Raw genomic sequence first — 27,993 nt, 5'->3', positions numbered from 1 at the left:
TGTAAAGTTGTAATATTTTGTGTTTAGATGAGTTGCTGTTTATTCTCAGAGGATTCATGTGTTAAATGGCCGGCTTCAATCATAATTTTCTTTTTCGCATGATAACAATGTTTTACTTGTTCGGACATGTTCCACGTTGTCGTTATTTTTGCTCTCGCCTCTTATTTCCTGCAGGGCATAAACGCATCACCGGTAGAGGGACGATAGGAAAAACTGCTTTTCTGCACTTTAAAAAAAAATGTTGCATTGGTTTGAGATTGAAACCAGCTCACCCAATGCATCCCGATGAGAATATAAACACTTTAAAAACTGACCGCGCGGTCTTACTCGACACTTCCGGTGTGGTGGACGTGTTTGTGCGTTATGATAAGCGCGCTGCGCATCACGGAGCTAATTAGGATCTCAGCATAAATAAGGCCGCAGACGGGACAGCTCGGCCCGTCCTGCCGCTGACGTCGGACAGCTGACGGTATCGAGGTTAAAAGCCCTCAAAGAGCTGCGAGCTGCTCCAGCGTGCACACAGTCTGAGCCGCCTCACGGATGGGACTACTCAGCCCGGACACACGGAGATATCCCGCACATTTCAACGCTTTAACGCAGAAAGTATTTGGCTTGTGAAAACCCAGCGAGGAGATCGATGTTGTTTTGGGTTTTTGGGGGGACTTTTTAAATGGCACTCGGATCGACATAGACAGATCGCTGCTACCTTTATGGGACGGCGAAGGCGTCTATAGTTTTTATGTTTTTTCCTAATATCCAGAGACTCCTGCACCTGCATCGGAGAAAGAGATTTCTCCGCCGGGTTGTTTTGGTGTCCGAGGGGGGGAAGGCGAAGTGTTTTTGGGGTGAGTGCAGCGCCAATGACCTGCTGGAGGACACGCGTGTGTTTGTCAGAATAATCACTTTAATAAGCCTAACCTGCCACTAATGAAGTGTCTGTGAAGACAGTTTATAGCTGTTGTCATAGGCTGCTGTATGTTATTGTTTTGTTCCTGTTGCACTAAGGGGGGTTGTTTTTTAATGACCATACTTATATTTTACACCTTAAATGTGTCAGGTATTTTTTTTCTGTTTGGGATGCACACATAGACACTAATGCATGAAAAAAAACACTTCAAACCCCGGAAACAACCTTAATAATATTCCCCAAGAAACTAAGTTTGGTATTATGTATGACGTATTTATTTTCTAGTTTCCTCCTCCTGTGGGATGACACTTCTCTCGGGTTTATGTAACCGCAGGCCTTTGATAGCCCGTTCACTTAAACCGTAAGGTTACAGCGTCTCCTTTCCTTAACGAGACACGTTTTGCAATTTGATCCTCGAGTTGCATTCAAGAGCAAAACAAAAAAAACAAAACCCTGACGTGTTTGCCCTCCTTTCAGCTGATAATGCCACCACCATCGTCTCTTCGGCTGCAGATGTCGGTCAGTCTTTTGGGGGGGCTTATGATGCCACGTGAACAGGCGACGAAAACGGTGAAAGGGATGGATTTCATAACGCTAACGCGCGCACAGCCTCCGAGGGAAGCTGCAGTCTGCAATGTTGTGTTTACGTGCATATGGTGAAGCGACACATTTGAGGGTATTGTAATAAAACGGTGGCTGGTGCTGCATTGTCAACATGTAGGTTATTTTTAATGAAAGGCAGTGAGGGGAAAAAACAAAACAGCTGATGAGTTGTTGTTGTCAGGCGCGTCCTCGACGTCATGACAGCGAGGGTAGGATGAGGGCAAGCTTTTGTTTGGGAGGTCGGAACTAGATTACCGTTTTATTTTTAGCCCATTTCATATTTAATGTCATCATTCATGGCATTATGTGTGTCAGGTGTGGATCTGTCCAATGTCAGCGACGATGCAGCACTGACACAAAAACAGTGCAGCGGAGGAGGAGGGGGGGGGGGGGGGGAGGCAATCAGGTTGCTGGTTTGTTTTTTAATCTATAAAATAACACTAAAGAAACACAAGACGACGCTGTGGTTTGGTTAAAGACAGCTAATATGGTTAATCTTGTTCTGGCTCAGAAAGCTGTTTTTCCAGAGAAAGTCACCATATAGCAAATTGTATAGGGTTATAATGGCGCTCCTATATGACTTTTTTCTTTATGGTGTCACTTGGTGTCAGGATCATATCAGATTGTATGTTTTATTGTCGTTGACATTATAAAACATGCCCAAATCCGTCTTGGATTTAACCCCCAATGCTACTTAATCAGATAACAGACTGATTAATATAGAAATATGTATTAGGTAATTTGGCCTGCATAAACCAAATATGACTCTGCCTTTAAACTGTAGCAGAGAGATGCAGGTGGAAGCCGAGCACGACAAACAAAAAGGGAGAGAAGAGAGGATTCAGATTCATATTCTCATCTTGTATTTATTTACACATCCGGGTACGTGCACGCTCCCTCCTCCTCTTGGCGCTGCGTTCAAGTCGCATGGGAAATAAGCGCTTTGGCAATGACAAAAACAACGTTCAGTGCTTTGCTTCTACAGACACTAAAATATGTGATTTAATTTGCTGCTCGAGATTAATAATTCTCAACTTTCTCACACTTTACACACGGACACGTTGTATGTGATAGTTTGATACCATGTTCTACATATCTTAACCAACTAAAAATTTGAACTATTAAAATAAGATTATTTTTTTCATTTAAAATGATTATTACTGATCCGATATGTGGAAACTAATGTGTTACTGCAGCAACAGATACAGTAGTATTGATAAATAACATTTAAAAACTAGTAATGAGCATCTACTATATACAATACAAGCATGAATAGTGGTGTATTGACACACACAAAAATAATCACTAAAGTTCAAAGTTAATTTATCTTTCAATTTAAAACACAGGGTTGCGCAATAAATCTGTATCCATATAATACTTAAATTAGAATAAAAGTAAAATAAGATGATACATGCAATACATAATTAAATGGTAAGCTCAAAGACACGTAGAATATATACAATAATAAATTAATGAAAAGTAAAGAAACAAAACGTTTAATTTCCACCTAAATGCTGCTCTCAACCTGGTTTCCATCTTTCCCACGGGAGCCTGAAGGGAGCGCAGCCACCCATTGGCCAACCGTGGCTGTCGATCAAAAGCTCAATCTCCCTCCCACGTGGTGACGTTTCCGTACCAAAGTAACAAGGCCAGTCCATTACGCACACAAAAGACACAACAAAAGCCCGTGTTGGGAAAAATGAGATCCGTCAGCACTCAAAGGACACAACAATAAGTTCCCATCTGGCGGCACCACACATGGACCAGGGACTGGGACGGCGACAATCATTTATTCAACTTAAAAAAAGAAAAAACGTCCAACTGAAAAACATCTCTCTTCAGCAGGCAGTTTTCCACCAGGCTGCTTTTTGCTCAGATGATCCAGGTGGTGAGTACAGCAAGCAGGGCAGCGTTCACCTTAGGAAATGCGGTTCTGGTATCGTGCCGGATTCACAGACCGCGTCAGGCTCAGAAAAAAACAAACGACAACAAAAGAACAGACAGCGACACTGTTGCTCTTGAGCGTCGCGGCTCTTTGTTTTGGATAAACACGTTTCAGGAGAAGAGGCATTAGCACAACGGCTGCGACGTCAACATGTAACTTATTTGCGATATAAAAGTGCGGAGGAACACGCGTGTTGTGTTGAATGTTTTAGCTTCAGTGGTGAGTGGAGCGAGCCTTTTGTCTGGACACTTCTTCCTGTTAGTGGTTACCAGAGACGCACACTGTGCTGCCTCTTTGTTTTCACTTTGAATATCAGCTGTTCCTGCTGTGTTACCAGTCGACTCTTAACATCACATCTTTTTTATGGATTTCCTTGTGTTTATCCTTCATAACAACGTCGTTAAAATAAAAACTCAGAGCTGTTACCATGTGGCGAGGAAGGCTGAAAACAAAAGAAGCACACAATCTGTTGCCATGATTACATTTTTGTAGGATTCGAGTTTTAAGTATTTGAAAGCTGTTGTGGTTTGAACAAATGTATAAAACTGTAAGATAAAACTATAAACAAGTGAATGGGAATAAAACCACGTAGTGTCAGATGCCCTGAACTGAGCAACTTGACTTCACAGGGGACCAAAACAAACAAAGAAACGCTCCACGGCCGTTTACTTCTCCTTATTAGGCAGTTAGGATGGAAAGGGGAAGGTGTGTGCGTCGTGTCACGCTGTCAGCTGTCTGAATGCAAATAACAGCATGTTATTGAGTGAGTGAGTGAGTGTGTGTGTGTGTGTGAGAGAGAGAGAGAGAGAGAGAGAGAGAGAGAGAGAGAAGCTGCTGCTGCTGCTGAAGTGTGACACACTCTCCAAGCTCTTGTGTGTTGTACCTTTCCTCCGTGCACGTGCAGCCGGGGTTAAACTGGGCTAATTCAGAAAGGGGATTTTGTCCTTTTCATGCCGGGATTATTGCTCAGGCACCTGTGCTGATTATACAGTATGTGTACATGTTGGACAGTATGTAAATATGGCCAGTCTGGAGGCCACCAAGGTCAGACTGTCCGCCCTTTTCACCCTTCTTCTTGTACATCTGTGTGTTTGTATGTATATGTGTGTGTGTTTGCAGAGCAGCCATGTTTCACGGCAGGTCACGGCTGCTTCCTGTTGAGTTGCGGAAGCTCCTTTGTTTTCTCGTCTGACTGCTGGCTTCTGTCTCGGCGCTGCCGCTCTTCCTGTTGCAGCACATTGAGCTCAACTGGAAACTTCTGGAGCCCGTTGTCACTGTGCTTTCACCCTCAGGGATGCAGCAGCGATGTCGGTTTTGTCCACTTTTTTGTATTGTTGTGTTGGTGGTCAGAGTGACCTGTTGAGCCTGTGGGCCGCAGTTGACAATATATATTTTAAGGTAATTTGTTTTAGGGACTACAGGTAGTTTTTTTGTCATGATTTTTACACTTGGACTATATTGACGTCTGTCCTTTGTTATACAAATTATCTTTCAAAGTATAAGGTATCAACATGGTTGTCCAAAAGAACTGGTGTAATGTAACTAATGCATTTACATAAGTACTATACTTAAATACATTTTTGAGGTTTTTGTTCCTACTTGAGTATTTGCATTCTATGCTACTTTATACTTCTGCACTTTATTCAAAGGCAAATAATGTACTTTTTACTCCATTGTTACTTTATTTGACGTTTTAGTTACTTTGCGGATTCAGATAATTAATGCAAAATTATAATGTGATGTATGTAGGTGTATGTGGGTAAAGCTATCCAGCAATATACAGTCATTAAAAGTATCTCCGCCTTAGGCATCACTGATTAATGTGGCCATACTGCAGAATAAGTACTTTTATTTCAGTATTTTGTGATGCCTATACTTTTGCACTTTTACTTAAGATTTTGAATGCAGCACTTTTAATTGTAAAAGAGTATTTTTATTCTATTTCATTTACGATGTATTGCTGCTTTTATGTGCTTTTTAAGCTAAGGACCTGAATGGTTCGTCCACCAGTGGCAGGAAGTGTAACTTTGTTGAGAATAAAACGGTTGCATAAACGCAATGCAGTCTAAACAATCCCATCAACAGCGTCATGACTTTATAAAGCCTATTATGTCTGATTTTGTCTTTAAAGCTGCATCTGCTGCCCCCAAGTGGCCAAACAAATCCACTAATGCAGCTTCATTGATCTGTGAAACAGTGTTGCACCTTTTTATACAGGCTAATGCAATTCAAAGCGTTTTATAGATTATTGACCAGCTGATTATAAGATGGTACAAATGTAACAGTTAAATAATTTAGTACTAATGCAAACAGGAAACACAAATCTAACAATAAAAGAAATAAATGAGTTAAAAATAGATAATGGAATATACTCTTAACAAATAAACTAGACAAGAGGGAGTAAACCTTTTAAAATGTTGATACAATAACATTGTATTTGAAGTATTAATGCTTGAGTATATGTACTCAGTTACTTTCCCTCATGTCTGCAGTGCTGGTGGACTGTGACTGGAGGTGAATGTGTTTAAATCACTTCAGGTTAAACCGAATTCAACTTGGTTTTCCTCACTGTTTTTTTTTTTAGCAAGTTACAAAGTACTTCACATAGAAATAAAAAACAGATCAATACACACAATACAACACAACTGAGTAACAAGTCGTAGAAAAAGGAACCAGTAAAAAGCCTATTAACAAACCTGCGTGACCTCAAACCTCAGAGTCCACTTAAAGACACTGAAGCAGCATTCATCTCCAAAATTTACAGGAATTGCAATTCCTTTGACAGCTGAGCCTTTTTAGTTCCCACAGTGTAAACCACAGACACAAACACACACAGAACGATTAATAATGATAACTCCATATGAATAAATAGTGTCATAAAGGGCGATAAAAGAGGTATTTAAATAGAAATAAGGCAAATAAAACAAAATTGGCCTGTTTGACGACGTGACTGCTAAATTTAAAAGTTGAATTTTCGAACACATTTTTTATCCTTCAAAATGAATTCCTGTTCCTGTCACCAGGTTAAAAATGATTTTTGTAAAGATTAAGTTTCATATTTTTGGTATTGGTGTAAGCATGAATGTCATATTTGATCAGCTGCCTGGAATCCAAATTCTTAGCTCACCAAAGTCCAGCACACAGCAGGAAGGTGGACCAGGTCTCCGTTCTGGTGCATACTTGGCGGTGTTGTTCACCTGCAGAGTTTTTGTTTTGCCAACCTGAGTCCATCATTCACTGCGTCTCGGCTGCTTTGTCTCCTCGTCCATCGCCTCTGTCCTGCAGATGATGAGAACTGGTAGCTTTTGTTTCTGCAGAACTGAATTCATCTCAGTCATGAAAACATGATAAATAGACACAAACATTCATTTTGTGATGCTGGAGCCAATGTTTGCTCTTTGGATTTCGTTTGTTTAAAACTTTTAAACTATATTTAGAGTTTATTGCAACTAATAATAGTAATCTTCGCACCAAACTCTCCCTTTAAGTACAATTTTAAGCGAGTTGTTCTTTAGTACATCCTTTTAATGCTACTTTATACCTCTTCTCCACTTAATTTATTTAATCCAATTATTGACTAGTAATTTTGCAGATTATGATTAGTAATCAAAAATCCAAATTACCAATCAATTATCATATATTATAGGTTAAGATCAGTAGCTCAGTTGCAGCAGCAGTATATACAAGAGTTAAAAAGTTATACTTATATAGTTATTGCATCAATCCTTCTAATCCAATGATTAACAATCTGAAATGTGCCATTCTGCATGAATGCACTTTTACTTGTTTTACTTGAAGTGTATTTTGATGCCAACGCTTTTGCACTTTTACCTCAGCGAGATAGCGAATGCGGGACTATTACTTGGGTGCTTTAGGTCATTAAAGGAAATCCAGCGGGGAAGAGAAACAAACACAAGCAGTTACCTGATCCGGCAGATTAAAAACAAACCCTGAGGGCGCCAAACGTCTTTATACAGGAAAAGGAAGGCAAACTTTAAGGCTCGTTTGTTGTCAATATAAGTTGCTCCTATTTCAGCTTTGACCCAATTAACTTAATGTAGTTGACGGTTACTTACTGCTCACACCAAACTATGTGATTTAGACGTTTCTGTGATTAATATATTCCTGACATGCAAACAAAGCGGAACACTTCACATTGATCCGTGAAGCCGTAATAATCTCATCCTGCACCAGTGAGACGGAACCGACGAGGATGTAAACCATGAATAAGGAAACAGTTTGTCATCAAGTGAAACCTGTTGTGCAGCTTCACATGCAGAAGGGCTTGTTTGACGCGTCGCAATGTTCATTTCCATCGAAGCCCAGCCGTGTTGGCAGTCAACAACACGCGATTGCAATCACGTAATAGATTACTGTAATCAAATGATAGCTCCGGTAAATGAGCTGCGTTCATATTGGAGACGCAATCATGATCATGAGCTCTAAAAATAGGGAGTATGGGTCTCTGACTGCATCTCTTGTCCCGCTCCGCAGGTCTGATTTTCTCCCGTGGTGTCTGTGTGGAGCGTACCACACACCCACTCCACAACAACGACGGCTTTTGCCTGCCTCTTCCAGTGCTTCTTCTGTCAGCAAGTCCAGCAGAGCTGCAACTCTTCCAGTGCCAGTCCTGACACAAGCGAGGAGCCCTGCCCCACTGACATGGTGAAGATGACCAAGTCAAAGACCTTCCAGGCTTACCTGCCCAGCTGCCACCGCACCTACAGCTGCATCCACTGCCGGGCACACCTGGCCAACCACGACGAGCTCATCTCAAAGGTACATGAGTCCCGTCCCCTCGAACGCCGTCTGGCCAATCATTGTTCCTTAACTTCACCATCTTCTGTCTCGATCACAAGGAGATGACGGTGGTTCACTTCTGCACTGTGATCTGCCGGCTTTAACTCCTATCATTATCTTTTTAACATCCTGGATATATCCTTCAAACGTACCGTTAGCCCCTTCTGTCTGCTTCTCTGTTAAATTGCTTTTTTGTTTTTCCAAAGAAGTGAATTATTATTCACGGAGTGCATTTAGTGACAGTATGGGCTCTACGGTAGCTCTGACAGCTTGATGGAGTAGCAGCCGGATGTGGGGCTTAGCGAAAGGTCAATATGTCTGTTTATATTTACATTTACATGCAAAAAGGCTACAGGCACTTTGCAGTTGTCACAAATCTCCCAGCGGCCATATTTGTGGCCTACATGAACTTGACCTGAAGAAAAATAACACAAATGAGCAAAAACAACACATACATGTAAAAAGAAAACTGAGTGTAGACACATTCAATGATCTTTATAAATATCTAAAGCAAAGTGTATCCAGTCCAGTAGTTTACTAACTAGTTGTGTAGTAGTGCATCACTACATAATCCAACTGGCCTTACGTCGCCTTACACGTGCAGCACACAGAGCCTCATTCATTTAAAATGTTTTGCTCTGTGTTTGGTCTCCACCAACCCCTGACAACGATATTTGGATCTTCATCTGCTAAATGCTCGTCCATGTTCACTAGCTAGTCGCTAACTTTGTGCATTTGCCATTTTGTGGCAGGTAGGTGGGTTTATCAGGGGTTGTTTCATAAATAACAATTTGACTTGAAATAAATGTGCCGTAAAACCAAAACAAACAGTTGAAAAGGCAAACTAGAGCTGCAATGTTGATGAATGAAATCATGTTACTAATGATGGAGCAGACTGAGGGACATAAGCAACGCTTTGTGCTTGAGATTTTCTGGTTAGTACAAAGTTCAGCTGTTCTACGTGAAGCTTTATGGCAATTGTGTCCAGTCTTTCATTATAAATCACCGCTAAACCTGCAGATGCGTCTACATATTGGCTTGGATAATCACTATCTGGGTCTCCTTCATCATCTTTTGGATGACATTATGAGCCATGGTGATGATTTAAAAAAAGAATGATAAAGTCCAACCACATCCTCGTCATACTTTGGAAATGAATGAATCTGCGCTCGGCCAAACGGTGAATCCTCCTCAGTGATTTAGTGTCGTCAGGTATTAGCTGTGGCAAATGTCACTCTGGCTTTGACAGCAATGCAATTTTATCTGATGCTCACCTCCTCATTGCAGCTCACCTGTCAACTCCTACATCTGTGTTTTATTTCTGCACATCATTTCTCAGAAGGTTCGGTTGGAGCTGCCGTCGCTTCTTTGGCTGTTTTTGTTTCTGTTGCTGTTTTTGAGTACAATTTTGATTTTTTTTTTTTTTTTTTTTTAAAGAAAAAGATAAGAGTAAAACTGAAAGGGTTGCTGCTGAGTCTCACTGTGACCTGAAGGGTTTACTTTCAAAATATGAGATGAAAAATCAAGACAATGCCCAAAACTTTTCAACCAGCGTGTCCTCCCAGTGACCTCGGTGCCCAAAACTGCTGAATTTAGAGCTCAAATGCGTCTTCAGAACTGTGACTATTGATTAATCATTTATTAATTAATTATGTGATTATTTTATTTATATTATAGAAAATAAGCCAATGTATTATCTTCAAGTTGCTTAAAAATAAAAAATACAAAAAACAACAACAAAGGGATTACGTTTTTTATCAAAATAATATATGCAAATAATCACACAAGAGAGGTTGATTGATGATTATTAAAAGAAATTTCAAGTTTATGTATGGAATTTTATGTATCCTTTCAGTAATAGAAGTTGTTGACTTTAAGTGTCCAAAAAGGGAGATTGGTCATTAATAAGCTGACATTACTGACTCAAAGCATCTGTATTTTGACATATATATTCATAAAATTTGGCTGAAAATGATTTTCATCGTCGTCGTCTCCTGCTGAGCACCAATGGACACTCCAAACTTAAACATCTCAAACAAGCGGGTTGTTTGTGCTCTGCGGCTTTCATAGGAATAAGACGTGTCAGAAGTTTACTGCAGTGTTTCTGTCAAGACTGTCGGCCCGAAGTGAATCCAGATGACAGCTTTATTATACGCGTCAGAAATATGTCTGGCAGCGCCGGTCTGCATTTTAAAGGCACTCCTCTCAAATTAATATTCGAGGAAAATGTCTTAAAGACACACCAGGCAAAGATTGATTTTCAATATTATTGTGACATTGAGCTTAAAAGGTTGTTTTTTAAGCCCAGTGCTCTGAGTCCCATCATCATCTGGAAAGTCTCCGGGGGAATATGATCGTGATATGATTGTGTTTCGGTCTTTAAGCACATTTTAATCGACCTGTTTTTATGCAGATTTGCAGAGAGTTTGTAGTACATTTTGATTACTATCGGGATAATATCTTTAAACGCAATTATTTTGGTCGGGATATTTCTGATGCAAAATTTTAAGTAGGATGTCGGCTTTCAAGATTATTGTTTGGTCTCCTCCTTTTGATATTAACACTGGACAGTCCCACCAAATATGTGACGGATCTTGTTTCAGCACGTTCTAACGTGCTGCTGTGGAGCTCTTATCAAACGCCGTCACTACCAGTTTGGGCCTGAAAAACCTCATTTTGAACTTCCAGTCAGATTCCTCCATCATAAACAGCTATTGATAGATTTGTCTCCGCCTGCGCATTAATCCTCCCATGTCTTGTCCTCCATAATTATCAATCCTAGCAGAGACCAAAACAAACAAACATTTAAAAAAAAAAAAAACTCATTTAACAGTCGGATCACACCGTCGGATGCTCAAGATTCAGCCCATTTGCTCAAAATGACATTGTCCTTCCGGGTGTGGTCATTTTTTTATCTGAGTGAGTTTATATGAAGTATTAGAGTATCAATTTCTCACAGGATGTCTGGGTATTGAAGTCCACATTGTCCAAACAGTTACTTTGTAGAACAAAATGGTGGCAGAGGAGCGGCGGCTCCCCGCACGTAGCACTCTCACCAGGCACTAAGCTGATTACTAAAAATGGTAAAGATGATCAGTCTGCGCACTTTCCATCTCCACGCCGAAATCCATTTGCCCCCTGCTGCTCGGAGACTTGGAAGCTCGCAGCTTGTTAGCGTAAGGAGGAGGACGAGTAAACGGCTCTCACACAAGACCGTCTTGCTCCTTTCAGCAGGATCAGAGGCCTCAAGATGGTGATTTTGGAGTTGTGAATTCTGCACAACAAGGAATGCACACGGTTTTAATTGTTAAAGAGCACCATAAATCACGCCGACGAGCCTTTTGGCCAAAGAGGCAACTCTCCTCATTCATCTGCACCTCACTTAACCTGTCTGGAGCCATGTCCGCGATGTGGATTAATCGTCATGCAGCAAAGACTGTGTGACAAGGCCGATGGCGTTTTATTGGCTCCTGTGCAGGAAGTCGAGTTGTGGCTGCGGCAAATTTTTAATTAGATGCAGAGAAGAAATGAAATTGAATAAGAGTAGGGCAAAAGAGGGTCATGCAAATATCTAGAGGAATGCCGAAGAATCACATTTAAAGCCCTGAAATATCAGATCATTCGAATATTTTCATGTTTCCTGTTTCATTCGCATGCACTTTTTTGCGATCAGGAAGTTCATGACATGAAATTAGGAAGAAAACAGAACTAATAATGAAACTAAGCTTTTAGGACAGAGTTCATATAAAGAATGTTGTTTGGAGTATTCAACTTCAAGAACACAGACAGTGTTACGTAGATTCAAATGATAGAATCTATGCATATAAAAAGTAAGCAAAGTTATATCGATAAAATAATGTAATTAGTTTGGCTGTAACTACTGAATATTTTTCTTAGTGTAATTTGCCATTTATGTTTGTATGTTGTAAAAAAGTGAAAAATGGGCTCAGATTTTTCCAGAAATGTCCCCAAAAACAACAAAAACAAATGTTTACTATGAAGTAAGACACAAAAAAGCAGCATTCACATTTGAGAAGCTGAAATGTGCAGCATATTTGGGGCATATTTGACTGAAAATGTAAAAATGAATAAATAATAATAAATAAATAAAAGTTTTATCCACAACCATTGAATTAACAATTTCAGCTCTACAGTGAACAACCAAAAACAACTTAAAAGAAAAGTTAAAAAGGGAACTGAACAGTGTTTTAAAAATAAATATAACAGCCGCACAACTTTCCATAACACATTTATCAATAACCAGCTTATTGAAGCTGGAACACATTTCGGGAACTAATCAGAAACACGCTCCTAAACATCTGAAAGGTCAATTGCTGGACGGGACCAAAGTTCTCTGAAGTTGGACTCACCATTTTCCACTTTCTTGTGGTTCCACGCGGTCGGGATGAATAGAGCGTGTAGCGGAGAGGAAAATGCTTTTAGAGGTTATTGGCTGTGATGCAGCAAAGTGGAACTTCTGTGCCAAAACACCAACAGGTCGGTGGTTAAAAGTGTCCGCGTGTAAATTAGTTTTTTCTGGCTGATTTTGGAGCCAGCTTGGGGGCCCCGGGGCCTTCACTGGGAATGTTCACCGTCTGGTTAAAGTGCAGGAAAGTCAGATGTGCTTTTGCATAGAAATGTAGTCGGAAATGAGCTGAAAGTTGGATTTTTGGATCTTTTAACTGCTGTTCGTTTTACTGAAACAGGCGTAACAAGTCTTAGTTTTATGATGATAGATTTACGATAATTGAGCACATTTTTGCTGTTCTGGGGATTTTGTCCAGGGGTTTCTGACGATATGTCATCGAGGGTCTGGTCCAGAGAGTCAGGGAGTAAATGCAACAACTTCTCAAGACACAAGTTTAGTTCCTGTGTCTTGTTGCTACCTGCCTTTTCAAGTGAAGGGAAGCCCTGAAGCTAATGACAACAACAACTCCATTAAGGTGGGCTGACCTTTAAGGTGGACTTGCAACTCTTCTGAGTTTTGCTCAGCTTTTAAAAAAAGTTTTGATATTTCTTTTAACTGATGACTAATCTGATGAATAATCTGTAAAAATCATTATGCATGAACATAAACCAGAATACAAGAGTTAACCTAAACAAGCAGAGTATGTCTCCTTTAACTCTTTTCAACTGCACATTGACTTCTCAATAGATTTTATACATTTTTTGGGACATTTTCACACTTTCAGAGAGAGGGATATATAATGCAATAAGGTCCCAAAGGCCGGAATCGAACCAGGAACGTTGCGGTTACAATGGCACGCGCTATAAACACTCAGCTAACAAGTCATTTGACTTATTATGAGCGATGACCTTTGCTTTCTAAGTGACCAATAATTGGACGAGAGCGAGATATTCTTTAGCCCGGGCGTCTCCGTGGGAGAGGCTGAAGATATGTTTGTTTGCTTCGAGTCACATCGCTTTGTCCTCCAAGCTCACGCTGGAGCAGGAATGCTGGTGAACCAGTAGCACCCGAGTGCTTCAAACTGGGAAATGCAAATAAATTAGATTTATTACGGCACAGCAGTCGCAGCTCAGGGAGCGCCCCAAAGTGCTGGAATAGTTGGCTGTACTCCGAGCCAGTTTGTGGTTTCTATTTACATCAGCATCAATTAAACTCCTCTTGTATTGTGGTTCCTTCTTTTTTTTTTACGACACTGCTATTTAATTATTTTCCTTTTGTCTCCCTGTTTGGTGTAGATCCTGTAGCCAGATGGAAATGCTGTACTTTCTGATGTATGTTAATTATTTCTTAGCTTCGGGCTCGAGAAGGTTATGTTGGTGTTTGTGGTGAGTCAGGGCGCTAAGCTACCATCCAACAGCTATCTCCAAAATCCTGTGAGAAGAAAACAACATCTTAAATATAGTTTTAAAACGTCCCCGAGACAAACACATCTTTTGTTACAACCTTTTTCATTAAATAAATTCACATTATCAATTCAAACATTTCTGCAACAAATGACTTTGACGGTGATGTCATTAACATTCAGTGTCTATAGTTTGTCATACATGAATAATTGCTGGGGTTTTTGTCACCTGCTATGATATAAAAACTTTTTGGACTGTCGACAACACATTTTTTTATTTTAGGAAATAATAAGCAGACTAATTGATAATGAAACATCCAGTGACATAAATGGTGACGTTTCCTCGTTTTTTATTGGGCCAAAGCCATTGGGTGACTCTTGAAGAATGACCTAATTAGTCTAAGCAATCCACTTTAATTTAATTACTGGGGCGGCAGTGGCTTAGAATTGCAGCGGGTTGTCCTCTAATCTGAAGATCGGCGGTTCGATCCCGGGCTCCTCCAGCCAGCTTAACACTTAACCCCAAGTAACATATATCCATGCAAGTCACTTTACTATTAACCAATTCATGTGATCTTCCTTTTGCCCCAGTTAATGTTCAGTGCCGAGACGGTAACACTCCTGTATCAGGCTGACAACATCTGACTATCATATTAGACGTTAGACGTCTCTGTAAGAACAGATAACTATATTTTGGGTTTTTAATTTGCACATTATAGACTCTTTTTACATTTTGGCGGCAGATTAGAATCAGTTTGTTGAGCTACGCAAGAACATTAACCACCAGGGACGGTGAATGCAACCTCAACACATTGACTTTCCAAACTATAAATAACATTTATCAGCGTTTCAGCAGTTTAATATCTTATTTTTCCACATCCGCTTCCAATCGATATTGATTGTGAATATAGTGCTGGCAGATCTGTTAATAAGCTCTTTTCGCTGCCCCACCTCGTTAGCATTTGTGTGTTCAGTAGTGCAAGGCAGCATCACCAGTCGTCAGCATCAACCCTTCTAAGCCGATTATGTTACTTAGGAGAAGATGACACCGTAGTCTGGTGTTTTCCACGACGCGCTGCCAAGGGCCACGCGCCCCGTCCATGTTTGAGTTTCATCTAATGTGAAATTTGTCAAGTTTCCGGCTTGTGCACAGAGAAAAAAAAAAAAAAGAAACGAGCCACCCGACCACGTTGACAACAAAGGGAGGTGTTGGAGGAGCTCTGCAGGTTCTGGCACATTTCTCCCCACAGTAGCAGTCTGAATGCTGCAAAGCTCCTGAGCCAGGTATAAAAAACTGTTTCCCCTCCCTCAGCTTATGCACTGAGTCTTCGAGGCATGCCAGCCGGCGAGCAAAAGATGCAGATGGAGCAGCCCGAAAGAGAGGATTAACCTGAGTGTACGGGCCAGAAGGAAGCATGGCGAGCATAGCCCCCCCTCCCCCTCCTCAACCACTAAATGAAATATGGGAAGCTTATGAAAAAAGACTGCAGACCTGAACTCTTCTTTTTTCAGTAAAATTTCCTGACAATCCTTCAGTTAATGCTAGATGATTTTGAGGCCAGCAATGGTACACATACTTGTCTAATTGTTTATCCAACTTTCATGAAAAATAATCTATTTTCTTTATTAATCAGTTAATTGTTTTGTTTTCCAGCCAGTATCTCATAGCCCCTGATGATTAATTGTTTTGATTCGACCAACAGTCGAGTCAAGTATTCCATTTAAAATGATACAAAGCAGAGAGAAGTGACTCAAAAGATTAATTGAAACGTTCCGTGTAACAACCCCCATGCACACTCACAGTTCTGCACCCTCTGATATTTTTTCCTTTATAAGTGAAAGATGTATTTTATTTTATTTTTTAAAGACCAGGACAGAGCCACTAACGTTAGCCCAGTGTAGATCTCTGCTTTTCCTGCCGACATCGGGCTACATTGGAAGTGTTGCCGCGGGTTGAATCTTTCGATATTACAATAGATTTGTCAATGATAGCAATGCTTTCGGACTGTCAAAGCAGCGTATGTGGTTTGGCAACTCTACTGTTCTCCGTATGCTAGTTAGCTGGGGATGCTAACTTAAGAGCAGACAAATGGAGAAAAGAATCAATTCAAGACACCATCCCCCCCCTTGTTAACGGAGTAGAGTCTTTCTATAGCAGCATCCACACACACTGTCCAACTAGAGCTGTGATTATACGATCTCGTGTACGAGGCCGTTGGCACGAAGGCCGGACATAGTCGCCGACTTGGCTTCAGTCCAATCAACACCTTCAACCAAAACATGCTGAATACGAGAAGTGTAGGCACAAAATCAGATCCGACATATATTGTCATTGTCATCTCGGGCACGCAGCATCTTTTCAAAGTGGCCGTCGGTTCGTATTTCAGATCAGATGTGGGTTACACCCTTCGGGCAGAGAGGAGCGCCGCCCTGAAACCAGATAGCAGTGCGAGAGAGAGGCCCGCAGTGTGAACGTGGTCCTGGAGCCGGACCACGCAGCCTGAATACTGAGGAGGAGGCCGAGTGTTTCATTCAGCACCTTGGCTTGGTCCCACCCATCAGGCTGATGGAAGCCCCTCTAATGGATTGATCACACTTTTCTTCTTCTTCTTCTTCTTCTTCATCTTCGTCTTCCAGCTGGAAGTTTGCCAACAGCTCTGATGGTTCACATGTGACTGATGTAACTGTGACACAACAGCCTTAATGTATTCAAGGTCAGCAAGGTTTTATTAAACTATATAGTATCTTTACCACCAGAGAGGCTTGAGGGATGTTCGGTCGGCCCACCACTATAGTGCAGAGTGATACAGAAAAAAGGAAAATGGCATTTGACGCTTTGTCCAATATTTTGGTTTCTGTCCAAATGGCCTCAGCTTCACTTTATGTTTAGTGCTAATAAGCTAATATCAGTATGCCAAAATGGCAAGTTAATATAGGGAATATGTCCTGTATGAGAATTGACTCTTGAACGAAGCATTGTTGCATACTATGTGAAAACCAGTGGAGCTAGCATTAGCACTTCTATGCTAAGCTAGCTGAACTGAATTGAAGGGAGCATGCTGCTTTTGCTTTTTACAGCAAGGAGAATTTGTTAGGGGAAGAACTAAAGAGTCAATTTTCTTTTATTTAGATGTTATTATCATTACATAAGTACATAACTTTGTAATGTCTGTAAATTTCTCACACATGATCAAAGGGGAGCCTTTGAACCCATAACGTAAATGTTAGCCGACATTACTTATGTAAAATGTATTTTAGATTAAAGTATCGCAGAACATAGTATAAGATTGTGAATACTCCACTTAAAATGAATTTATATAGAGCTTTTGGGGTTTAACAGGATGCATTAAAGGAGTCGAACCATCACTTACCACAGTTGAGCATCTGTTGAGACAGATGGTAAAAATGGACCTCAGCAGGGTTGTTAATAGATTCAAGTTAATCTTTATTTCACAAGGACCAAAATAAAATGCCTTTTTTTTTGGTGAAATCAGATGTTTGTCTGCTGTCTGAGCCCGTCGGAGAACTAACTCGCTGTTCTCTGCAGTTGAGGCATTTTGGCCTCTTGGGGTTGGATTTGTATTTTGCGTGTTCGGCTGAAGGAGCTGATTTCTCTGTGCGAGGTATTGTTCCCTTCAGTCCCGCGTGGTCAAGAGGGATTCAGGGATTTTGAGATTTGCTTTGTAGAATTCATTTCTTGTGAACAAGCGTTGTAAAACAAATGCAATTGCAACAGCTTAAGGAAAACAAGCTCGGTAACCACACTCCCTTTGCTCGTGGTTTATTAAATGGCAAAAAAAAACAACCGGTTGGAGTGCTACCACCCTGCATCCTTGTCTCTCTCAAAATGTAAGAGTGTATTTTGGAAACAATCCTTGCAGGATCCTGTTGGAGCATTTACTGCCTGTCTGGCTTCTGTCTGCATTACTGATCTTGTAGGATTTTGCAAATAGATTGTTAACAGGCTATTTGCTGAGCATCCTCCTGCTCCTGATGTGTTTTGTTGCTGAGCGATCTAGCGAAGCTCACAGCGGTTCGGGTGGGGAGACAAAAACGCTGCCAAAGTAAAAATAGACTGTGGGAAACAGATAAGGGCAGCGAGAGACGTCCACTTTTTGCCAGTGGTTAAGTTGATGTCTGAGCCACAGCGAGGCACAGATATGACACCCAGCTCTTGTCACATGGAGTAACCTCCCCTCCCCGGACCGTAAACACCGTGGCGAGGACTTGTTGTTGACTCCGCGGGGACCGACCTAGTTCCCTCTGGCTGCCAAAGGTCACATGTCTGGTGGCTCTCAACTGTATATGTGGGCAGACTTCACTTCAAACATTGAGCTTAGAGACATCAGCACCGACAGCGACGAGAGGAGGGGAGCAGAGAAAGGAATAATAATCCTCCCTTTTTTTCCTCCTCCTTCTTACATTTATTGGTCTTGAATCGGCTCCAAGCCAAACTCCTATTATCTGAAATAAAACTTTTCCAGCTTTGACAAACGCCGACACGACTCGGGCAGCTGAAATGATCCCCTGAGCCTCGGCGGCGGCAGTGGAGGCTGTGGTCAGCACAGGAGAAGGCAGCTGGTGCTCCTATTAGGCGGTATTAGCTCAGCGCCCTCGACCGCAGCCACAAACTTATCCGCCGCACTCATTTGCAATGGAAAAAGCAAAGCCGATTGGGGCCTGTCTGCCGGCCGAGGATGACGCGGCTGGAGGAGAGGAGCCTGGCAGCCTCTGTCGTCACCCACTGTGACGGCTTTTCTGCTCCATGTTTACATTAACGCACAGGATAACGGCAGGATGTTTAGAAAGTTCCATTTTATTTGACCTCCTACATCCATCATGGCTGCATGATTAATTTGGTTGTTTGTGTTGTTAAAGTGTCAGTAATGCACTTGAGCTAAGATCTGTTAAACTCTTGTAGTTTCACACCAACTATTCTATAAGACATATAACATCATGTTTATTGCAATATGTTTGTGCTGCTTTGTTGGGCGTCTGCCATGGACATTTCTTCACATCCTGCCATACCTATCCCACTGGTCATGTGGTTAATTGCATTATGCAATACTCAATCCAGACTCGATCCAAATAACCCTCAAGTTTGTTTTCAATCTTTCATAAACACACCCTGCATGAAACATCATATTTCTGGACACACGTGTGTGAATAAGAAAAGCTAACAAATGTGGATAGAAACAGTGCAGGTTTAAAAAAATATTTGAAAAAACAAAATCACCTTTTTTTTGTTCTCATATTGTAGTGTGTGCACGGTAACTTTTCTGCCACCTGCGGTCCTTTCTTTCTCTGCACAGATCTGCAGAATAAGGACAGTCTGTCTTACTTCCAGCCTCATGATGAAGGAAATGCATTAAACATGTTTGTTGCACCTCAGGGATGCACACATTGCACTTTGGTAAGAAACATTGAATGTAAACATAACTTAAGAGTATTTGTTGAAAAGAAAACTCCACAGGGGAGCACTAAACTGTATCTTGGCTGTGTTTTTAACCAACATTTCACTCTGAAAGCTCGTCATTGTTCAGGCATAGAAGTCACTTCTATCAGCTGTTAGTCGCTGATGTAACAGCCGCCTTGTTGATCTGCAAACACACTGAATATCTGTAGCGCTGCATCACAACAACGGTGCTGGGAGTCTTGTGTTCTGCAGCAGGGAAAACTCGGGAGGAAAAATGTGACTATTACTAGATTTTTATCTAGATTTTATGTAAACCCATTTTGGCAGGTCAAGCCCTCATTACATCAACTTCCCACCTTTCTATGAACGGCTTTTTACATGATTTTCTCATGGATATTTAGCAGGAAATTAAGAACAAAGTGTAAAGTTCATGTATTCTGCTCTGATGCAACAATTAGTAACGGGGAACAAAGGAATGCAACAGCTCAAGAAACAACGCCACGTCATTAATGACAGACATGCTTTATTTCTTACCTTCCAGCCAAACTTGTGTGTGGGAACCTTGACAAGGTAGAAGAACAAGTGTACACAGTTACTGGGAGAAACGCACCCCAGGGCGTCAGTTGTTAACATCCTTGAACTCTGTATCGTCTACTTACATGTTTTTTTTTCTCTCTTTCTCGTTACAGTCATTTCAAGGCAGTCAAGGAAGAGCCTATCTGTTTAATTCAGTGTAAGTATGAGACCCACACTAGAGCCCGACCGATAAAGGATTTTGAAGGCCGATACCGATACAAATGTTTGTTGATTTAAAAATCCGATATTCCGATATTTATTTTATTTCAGAAATGCCTAACAAAACATTAACAGATTTCCCTAACATTAGTTATTTGTAGTTATTTATGAGTCTTCACAAAAATATGATAATGCAGTTTAAAAATAAACTTGTTTATTTTATTGTCACAACGGAACATCAAAATATATTAAAGTTCTGATAAATAAAATGTATAAAAAAACAAACTTAAGATATAAAACATAAAGTCCTTTGAACAAAAACACAATAACAACAACAACCAAACACAAAGTTACTAGTATTAAAAGACTTGGTAAGCTTCAGAAATATAACTTCGAACAAGACTGGAGACAAATTCTGTTAAGTTCTATAAGGGTGTTTCGTATTCATTTATTGGCCATTATAAATGCTGATACCGATAGTTTGGAAAATGCCTAATATCGGCCGATAATATCGGCCCGCCGATATATGGTCGGGCTCTAACCCACACTTACAGTTTACCTTGGGTTTTTTTCTCCAGCGTGGTTGTGTTGACCACCTCACTTAGCTGGATTGGGTGGGACATCTTGTTCTGTACAGGGCTTTAGACAGCACTGTTTATATTTTCATACTTTATGGTAAAACACTCATAAATGTGTTCTAAATTGCTGGTGTGAAAGCAGACAGAACAGCGGAGACAGGGAGTCAAAACCAGTTTGATTCCAGTCTCAGTTATATGACTACAGTAGATTTTAATGTAAATCAGTCGTCATTTTAGCTGAATTCAGTAGTTATATTAGCTGTTAGCCAACAACACACCGTTGAGCGTGCAGCCTTAACTTATCATGCACAATATTATGCAGTTTGCTGCAGCCGAATGATAGATAAGCCCTGGACAGACACAAAGGTGCACACTCACTCACAGACAAACGAACAATCACATGATACTCCAGGCGTAGATAATAAAACCAATGGTTATATGTAACTTAGACACCTGGAAAAAAAATTATGTCATCCGACGCTCCAGGAGCTGCTGGTTAACCATCCATCTCCGTTACCCACGAGCCACATTTAGGGGTTTATTTCCTGCTCCGTTGGATTTCGGTCCTGGCTTTCATTCTTCATGAACCACACAGGAGAAGCTCTCTCCCCCCAGAGGTCTGAGGCATTTGCAGGTGTCACGGCGCAGCTGCTTTGTGCCACCCGACTCTGAATTACATTGTTCCTACCTGCCACAATGAATTGAACGAAAGAAGCACTCTACAGACTCTCCAGGTCCAAATAAATCATGCCAGTCACGGCCAACGCAAAAGCTTTTGAAATCCATTTAGCCTAAAACAGATACATTTGGTGGGAAAATGAGAGTTTTGCAGACGCCTACATGTAGCAGGTTACATATAATTGGTTGTTTATTCGTCTGTGGCATTTCTTTTTAATTAAAAGCTAATCAGCAGCACAGTTTTTAGTGGGAGAGGGAGGCGTAATGTTTAGTCAGGAAGAAAACCAATAGACTTCCCTGACAAAGTAATTTATTTAGTGCTGTACTTGGGTACACTTTTGACGCATTATTTCCATGTTGGGGGACTTTATAGTTATCTGAAGATATATATACGATGAGATAAGCTAAGAAAATGTCACTGGTGTCAGGTAAAGAAATCCTTCCAAAATGTCATTTTTGGGAACAAAGCAATGTAGCCTTGTTTCTTTAACTTGATGTCAAAGCATTTTATTTTTGACATTTGGAATTCCTTTAACCATTTGTGCAAGAAAATACCCCAAATAAGTGCAAGCCTAATATCTGATATGGAGAAATAGTTATGATACAATTGGAAATGTGAATATTTTCACCTATGTGTGTCTCAATTTTTAATCTCCAGTTTAACTTTTACTTTGAAAACTCAAATGCAGCTTTGGCTTTAAAGTGAAATATTTGAGCTCTTCTTCTTCTGCTCTCTGTGACCTCCATGACCTTTTCTTCACTTCCTGTCTTCCCTGCAGGGTGAATGTCGGCTGCGGGCCAGCTGAGGAGCGGGTTCTCCTCACAGGTTTACATGCTGTGGCTGACATCTACTGTGAAAACTGTAAAACCACCCTGGGCTGGAAATACGTAAGTCCCCTTAAACTTTCACCCGTGATCTTTCACCTCCACATCCACTTTCTTAAAGTTTCTGTTTTTTTTGGGTGCACCACTGGGTTGTTGTGCAACTATGTGGGTTTTTTTGGCTTGCAAGACAAATTATGCTTTTGCAGGTCAAAGGAACAAGATTGCTCTCATTAAAACATAGCTTGTTAAAACCATGGTGACAGTTTTATTTTTGCACAGCTTTGTATTTAGGCTCAGAGATCGAGGACTCTTTGGTCTCACAGCGCGCAAGATAATTACAGCCGCGAAAGGTTGGCTGCAGACAGACTGGTACCTCTGAGAGTCTACAGTGATTAAATGTCAGGGCGTTTTGAGGAGGCTTGTCCCGGTAATTGTCTGAAAGCACTATAGGAAGGTGTAAAATAACTGAACAAAGTATGAGACAGAGACTCACTTAGAGTCGCTCCTTCAGTGACAAAAACAATCCGAGTCTCACAAAATCCCCTCAAGCAAAGCAGAGTGGAGCAGAGCTGGTTTACAAGGCAAAGCAGGCTGAGCCAACAATCAAAGACCCGGGCCCACATGGACATCCTGGTTCTCCTCAAGCTCAGCAGAACTGCGACGCACACCGGAATTTATCCAGCACGTGAGGAGATGTGTTGTCAGACAGGAAGCTGAGACTTTTGAATGACGTAATTTGGTCACTTGAGGAAAGCTGCAGTTTCAGTTTTACCTCCTGCTTTTCTCAGATAATACTGCTGCCAAGTGAATACATGGGTCCATATTGGTCTAACTGCAGATTGACTCAAAATGAAAGTCACAGCTGAGTTATTGCATCCTTATCGCATATCGCAGTCTTTGGCCGCGATCCCACTGAGACTCATCGAAAAAACTTAGTTTAAAAACAGCTGATGAGCCTGTGTGTGTGTGTGTGTGTGTGTGTGTGTGTGTGTGTGTGTGTGTGTGTGTGTGTGTGTGTGTGTGTGTGTGTGTGTGTGTGTGTGTGTGTGTGTGTGTGTGTGTGTGTGTGTGTGTGTGTGGGGGGGGGGGGAATAAATTGTCCGTTCCGACCACATCCAATGGCATCAAAACAAGAAGGAAGTGAGTGGTTAAGCATTAAAGCCCGCCTCTTGCTCAATTTAATTGGCTGCCTGAGTCAAGTGTAACTTTTACAAGGAGTCCGACTCTGCACCTGGTGCTGTAAAGTTGAGAATATTTAAACTTTCGCTCGGTTGTCATGGAGATGGTTTGCTTGCCATCACGGGAAGAACGCAGCATCGTCCACATGATAACAGATGGTTTTATAGGTGTGTTTAGTATATCATTAGATTATTATTACTCATGCATGAATGTAAAAGGTGGTTGAGGTCATTTCAAACAAATAACTAATGATTATTTTCAGTTTTAAGTGGACTAATTGCTTTAGCCGCAGAATCAAGAATCATATTTTAAAAGTGTTTATGTTTTTGTGCAAAAATCTCGATTTGTTTAAAGTTACTGAAGCTGTCAGATAAATATTGAGACGTAAAAATACAACACTTCCCTCTGAAATGTAGCAGAGTAGAAGTATACAGGAGCATGTAAAGTACCGTAGCTCAAATGTGTACAATACTTGGGTAAATAGTTAACTTACGTTTCATCTCTCTTTTCTGTTGTTGACAGGAACACGCGTTTGAGAGCAGTCAAAAGTACAAAGAGGGAAAGTTCATCATCGAGCTGGCTCACATGATCAAGGACAATGGATGGGAGTGACGCCGCTCTTTCCTCTCTCTGACCTTGGAATGCTCTTTATTGAACTGCGTGGAGCGACGACCATCCACGACCCAGACCCCCTCCTGACCCCCTTAAAAAAACAACAACTCCACCAACCTCGACTCTCCCGCCTCCTTCACGTGCACACCCTCCCACCGTGAAACCGTACAGAACAAATGACATTTACAATAATAAAAAAAAAAAAATGACGACGAGGAAGTGGAGCAACTGTTGAAAAATCACGTCACAGGAGTCCTGTCATTACTTTAAAGTGTGAGTTCTCCTTCGCAGCGCTGGAGCTTTATGGGTCCCCCCCTCACCCCCTCACCCCCTCACCCCCACCGAACCACGCTAACAAGTGATTGTGGTGACATGGCGACCACCGAGCGAAGAGATAGACTTCACTGAGGGGACATGTCCTTTGTTTTTCTTTATTTCGCTCACCCAGCGAGACGGATAATGTTGTTTGGTATAGTTTTAACTTCTGGGTATGGTAAGGTTTTGGTTTGATGGCAGATGGATGTTACTGGTTAGCATTTTATTTCCCTGTCATGTTTTGTTTTGTTTTTGTGTTGTATCTCTGCCGATAGCTGAGCATGCTTTTCTTTGCTAATGTCCAAATGAGCAATCAGGGACAGGTGAGGAGCGGAGGGGAAAGGGAGTTTAGAGTAGTTACAGATATGTAGCAGCATTTTGATTTTTTTTTTTTAATGGTAAAGGATGGGATTGCAGTCGTGTGTGATTTTAGTCCTGATATTCTTTCAGTTTTTATCTTTTTTTTTCTTTCTTGTGAATTTTCATAATTTCCCCCTTTCTGGTACTCTTCAGCATCCAAACACATTGAACGCAGCACCTACTATTTGTTTGACATAAATGGGTATATATATACATACATATATAACTATATAGAAATATTTGTAGCGTTTGGCTAAGTGCGATTGTGGCTGGTCCCATTTTGCGCAAGTGATAAAGAAAATAATTTCTAGACAGGAGAAACCGAAGTCAGTGGCCACATGTCATAAAGCATTAAGGCAGACTGTATTATTCCATTGTCTAGTAATGAAACAAATGCATATGAATATATATATATATATATATATATATATATACACACACACACACACACACACACACACACACACACACACACACACACACACACACACACACATACTATCATTACATATCCATCAATACTATGAATACTCGTAGTACGTAGATATTGGAACATGGATCCTAATATGTATTTACCATCATATGTATATGTATGCATATGACTGTGTGTGTGCATGCCTGCGTGTGTGTGTGTGTGTGTGTGTGTGTGTGTGTGTGTGTGTGTGTGTGTGTGTGTGTGTGTGTGTGTGTGTGTGGTCACGCATTACACGGTGACATACTTGAACGATGCTACTTCGTTTGCACTTTGCAGAGGCCTTTGGTTCATCTCAGTTTAGAGGCAAAACGTCCGCTCTTGTCTCTTCTGTTTATTATTTTGTAATGGCCTTTTCACAGACGAACGACAGATTGTTGGAGATGGAAAGAAAGTGTTTTGGGCGGTTTGAGGTTTTTTTTCTTCGTCTCTGTTAAAACCATAGTCAATGCTTCTAAATCATTTGGTTTTATTTAAATGACATCGACAAATTTTGCTTTTCCTCTCAAGCTTCTGCTTGAGAAAAGTGTAGTTTCCGATGATTCTTTGCTGCTATCGTAGAAATCTCGCCAATTCCTCCCTGCTCTTGTAGGTCTTTTGCACTTTATATGCTTATCCTTCTGTCTCTAAAAGAGCGTGTGAATTGTCTCTTTGTGATTTGCCTCTAAGCTGTATGAATCTTGTGCCTCTTCAAAACATGAACAGCCTCCCCATCTTTATTTTCTGTTGTGCAGTGCATAACTCTGAAAATCTTTGTGTGAACCGATGTGTCTTCACCTCCCTTTCTGGTTCATAGTGGCCCTCAAAAATACTGTTGTTCACCAAAATCCTCCCCTGTTTGTTTTTTGTTTGTTTTTTTGGGACTTGGTATCCATCCATGCTTATATTTTCTATGTTAAGCTTTATAGGTGCAAAGACAGATGGATATTCAGTATATTATTTCTCAGAGTAGAGTGTAGAGGAGATGTGGGATGCCCGGAGCTTGTTATTGTTTGACTTTTTATTGGAAGGATTAAAAAAAAAAAAGGATGTCAGCGGGATGAGGTGGGGCGGGGGAGGTGGGATGGGAGAGTTTAAAAATCAGCAGTGATTGATTACTTTGCCGGCAAGGTCAGTCAGATCACACAACATTTTATCCTGAAAACGATGACAATGCAAAACCCTTAATAGTTAGCAGTGATACCTACTTGAAAATATAAAGACATAAACAGCTGAGATATTGGCCCGTGTTACAGTTTTTGTACATAAAGTAACATATTTAAGGTTTTATACGTATTTCTACTGGGTTAGTTCTTTTACTTCCCCAACTTGAAGCACTTTTGTTCACTGTACCTCTGTGTGTGTGTGTGTGTGTGTGTGTGTGTGTGTGTGTGTGTGTGTGTGTGTGTGTGTGTGTGTGTGTGTGTGTGTGTGTGTGTGTGTGTGTGTGTGTGTGCGTGTGTGCGTGTGCGTGTGCGTGTGTGCATTAGCCCACATGCATGCACACACATGAAAGTGAATGTTTAATTTCCTTCCCTCAGACATTAAATTACTCTTTTGTTTATCCTCTCTCTCTTTTTGGGTTTGGACGTGTTTTTATTTGTCCTTTTTTTTTCTTTCACAGCTGTTTGGTTTCTCTCCCGGTGATCTGTGAGGTGAGAGCCAGGTTAGTTTGTTTGGAAGTGATTTATCCCTATTTTGTTTGGGTTTTTTTTCTTTCTGTTAGCTTGTTCATTTAGCTTGTGTGGTGAGAGCCCGTTAGACAGCCGATGTTTAGGTCTCTGCTGAGCCGTGTAGACATTGAGGGCGAGCTGGAATCTCCCACTGTGTCGCAGGGAGAGCCTTCACCAAGACCCTTTCACCACTACAGTCAGTCTCTCCTGTATAGAGGGCTTTCAGGAGATGAAATGCAGCCTCTGGCAGCCATATTGGAGGTCCATAACTTTTGGTAACGTTGGCTGTGAATATTCTGATTGTATTTCTTGACAACTTTCTCATTCTTGTGCCGATTTTGACCGAAAATGATCATAAACTTTTCCTATCTATTTTTTTTTCTTTCTTTCTTTCTTGTCCACTTGTTAGCCACCCGAGCTGTGTCGCTACATCACCATTCTAGGGCTGCAGCCTTTAAGGTTTGCATTTCAAGACTAGCACGTCAAACAAGGCCTGTTAAATTTGAAACACTCCTTCAAATGCCCTCCGATCCCCTGCACCCCTGCTGTCTAAAGGGCAACTCCACAGCAGCTGAAAGTCTTGTTTTTGCTTGCAGCCGGTTCAACTTCTGATCCGGCTGTGGTGATGTAGAAGTGTACACCGGAGGGGCGTGTCAGTACACCGTGACATCACTGTTGCGCATACGGGTGCAACAGAGCAAATTTCGGATACTGGGTGTGAAACTTTCCACCAGAGAGGGCATTGAAACAACACTTTAATTCTGATGTCATGTTAATATTTAATGATGTGTTCAAGCGGTCTTGGGACAATTTGTTAAGTCTGAAAAGTATGAGATGACCTCATCGATAGTTATGTTGTGCTGGTAAATTTGAGTTTACTACTTTGTATTCAACACAAGGAAGAAGCTCCAGAACATCAGATGAATCTTGTGGTTTGATTATTTTGTCAACTTTCAATGGACTTTATGAAATATACAGGACCACCTGAATGCACCATTGGTTTTATGTCCGTGAGGCGACGCTGGCCTTTACCTCCTCGGAAGGACACACTTTCCACGGCTGCATCCTTTTGAAGGCTGTAACTCCTGAACTAGGAGGCGGCTTTT

The 27,993-nt window shown here is 41.1% G+C and overlaps 1 protein-coding gene across 2 annotated transcripts; it reads left to right on the top strand.

Annotated features, from left to right (window-relative positions):
- The first annotated feature begins 413 nt into the window (after window positions 1–413).
- ypel1 (yippee-like 1) lies at window positions 414–27,993 on the top strand. Of its 2 annotated transcripts, none has more exons than XM_084025379.1 (5): window positions 414–845; window positions 7,950–8,234; window positions 20,171–20,214; window positions 22,252–22,360; window positions 23,999–27,993. In XM_084025379.1, exons 2-5 carry the CDS (start codon window positions 8,118–8,120, stop codon window positions 24,086–24,088), a joined length of 360 nt encoding a protein of 119 aa, XP_083881505.1. In that variant the 5' UTR covers window positions 414–845; window positions 7,950–8,117; the 3' UTR covers window positions 24,089–27,993. The 2 variants fall into 2 exon arrangements, with proteins under 2 accessions (XP_083881505.1, XP_083881506.1); XM_084025380.1 differs by lacking the exon at window positions 414–845 and adding an exon at window positions 2,977–3,398.

The sequence above is a fragment of the Eutrigla gurnardus genome, assembly GCF_963514095.1.
Source record: "Eutrigla gurnardus genome assembly, chromosome: 13".
Lineage (NCBI taxonomy): Eukaryota > Metazoa > Chordata > Actinopteri > Perciformes > Triglidae > Eutrigla > Eutrigla gurnardus.
Note: the sequence above shows the minus strand (reverse complement) of the source record. Positions and strands in the feature narration are given on the sequence as shown.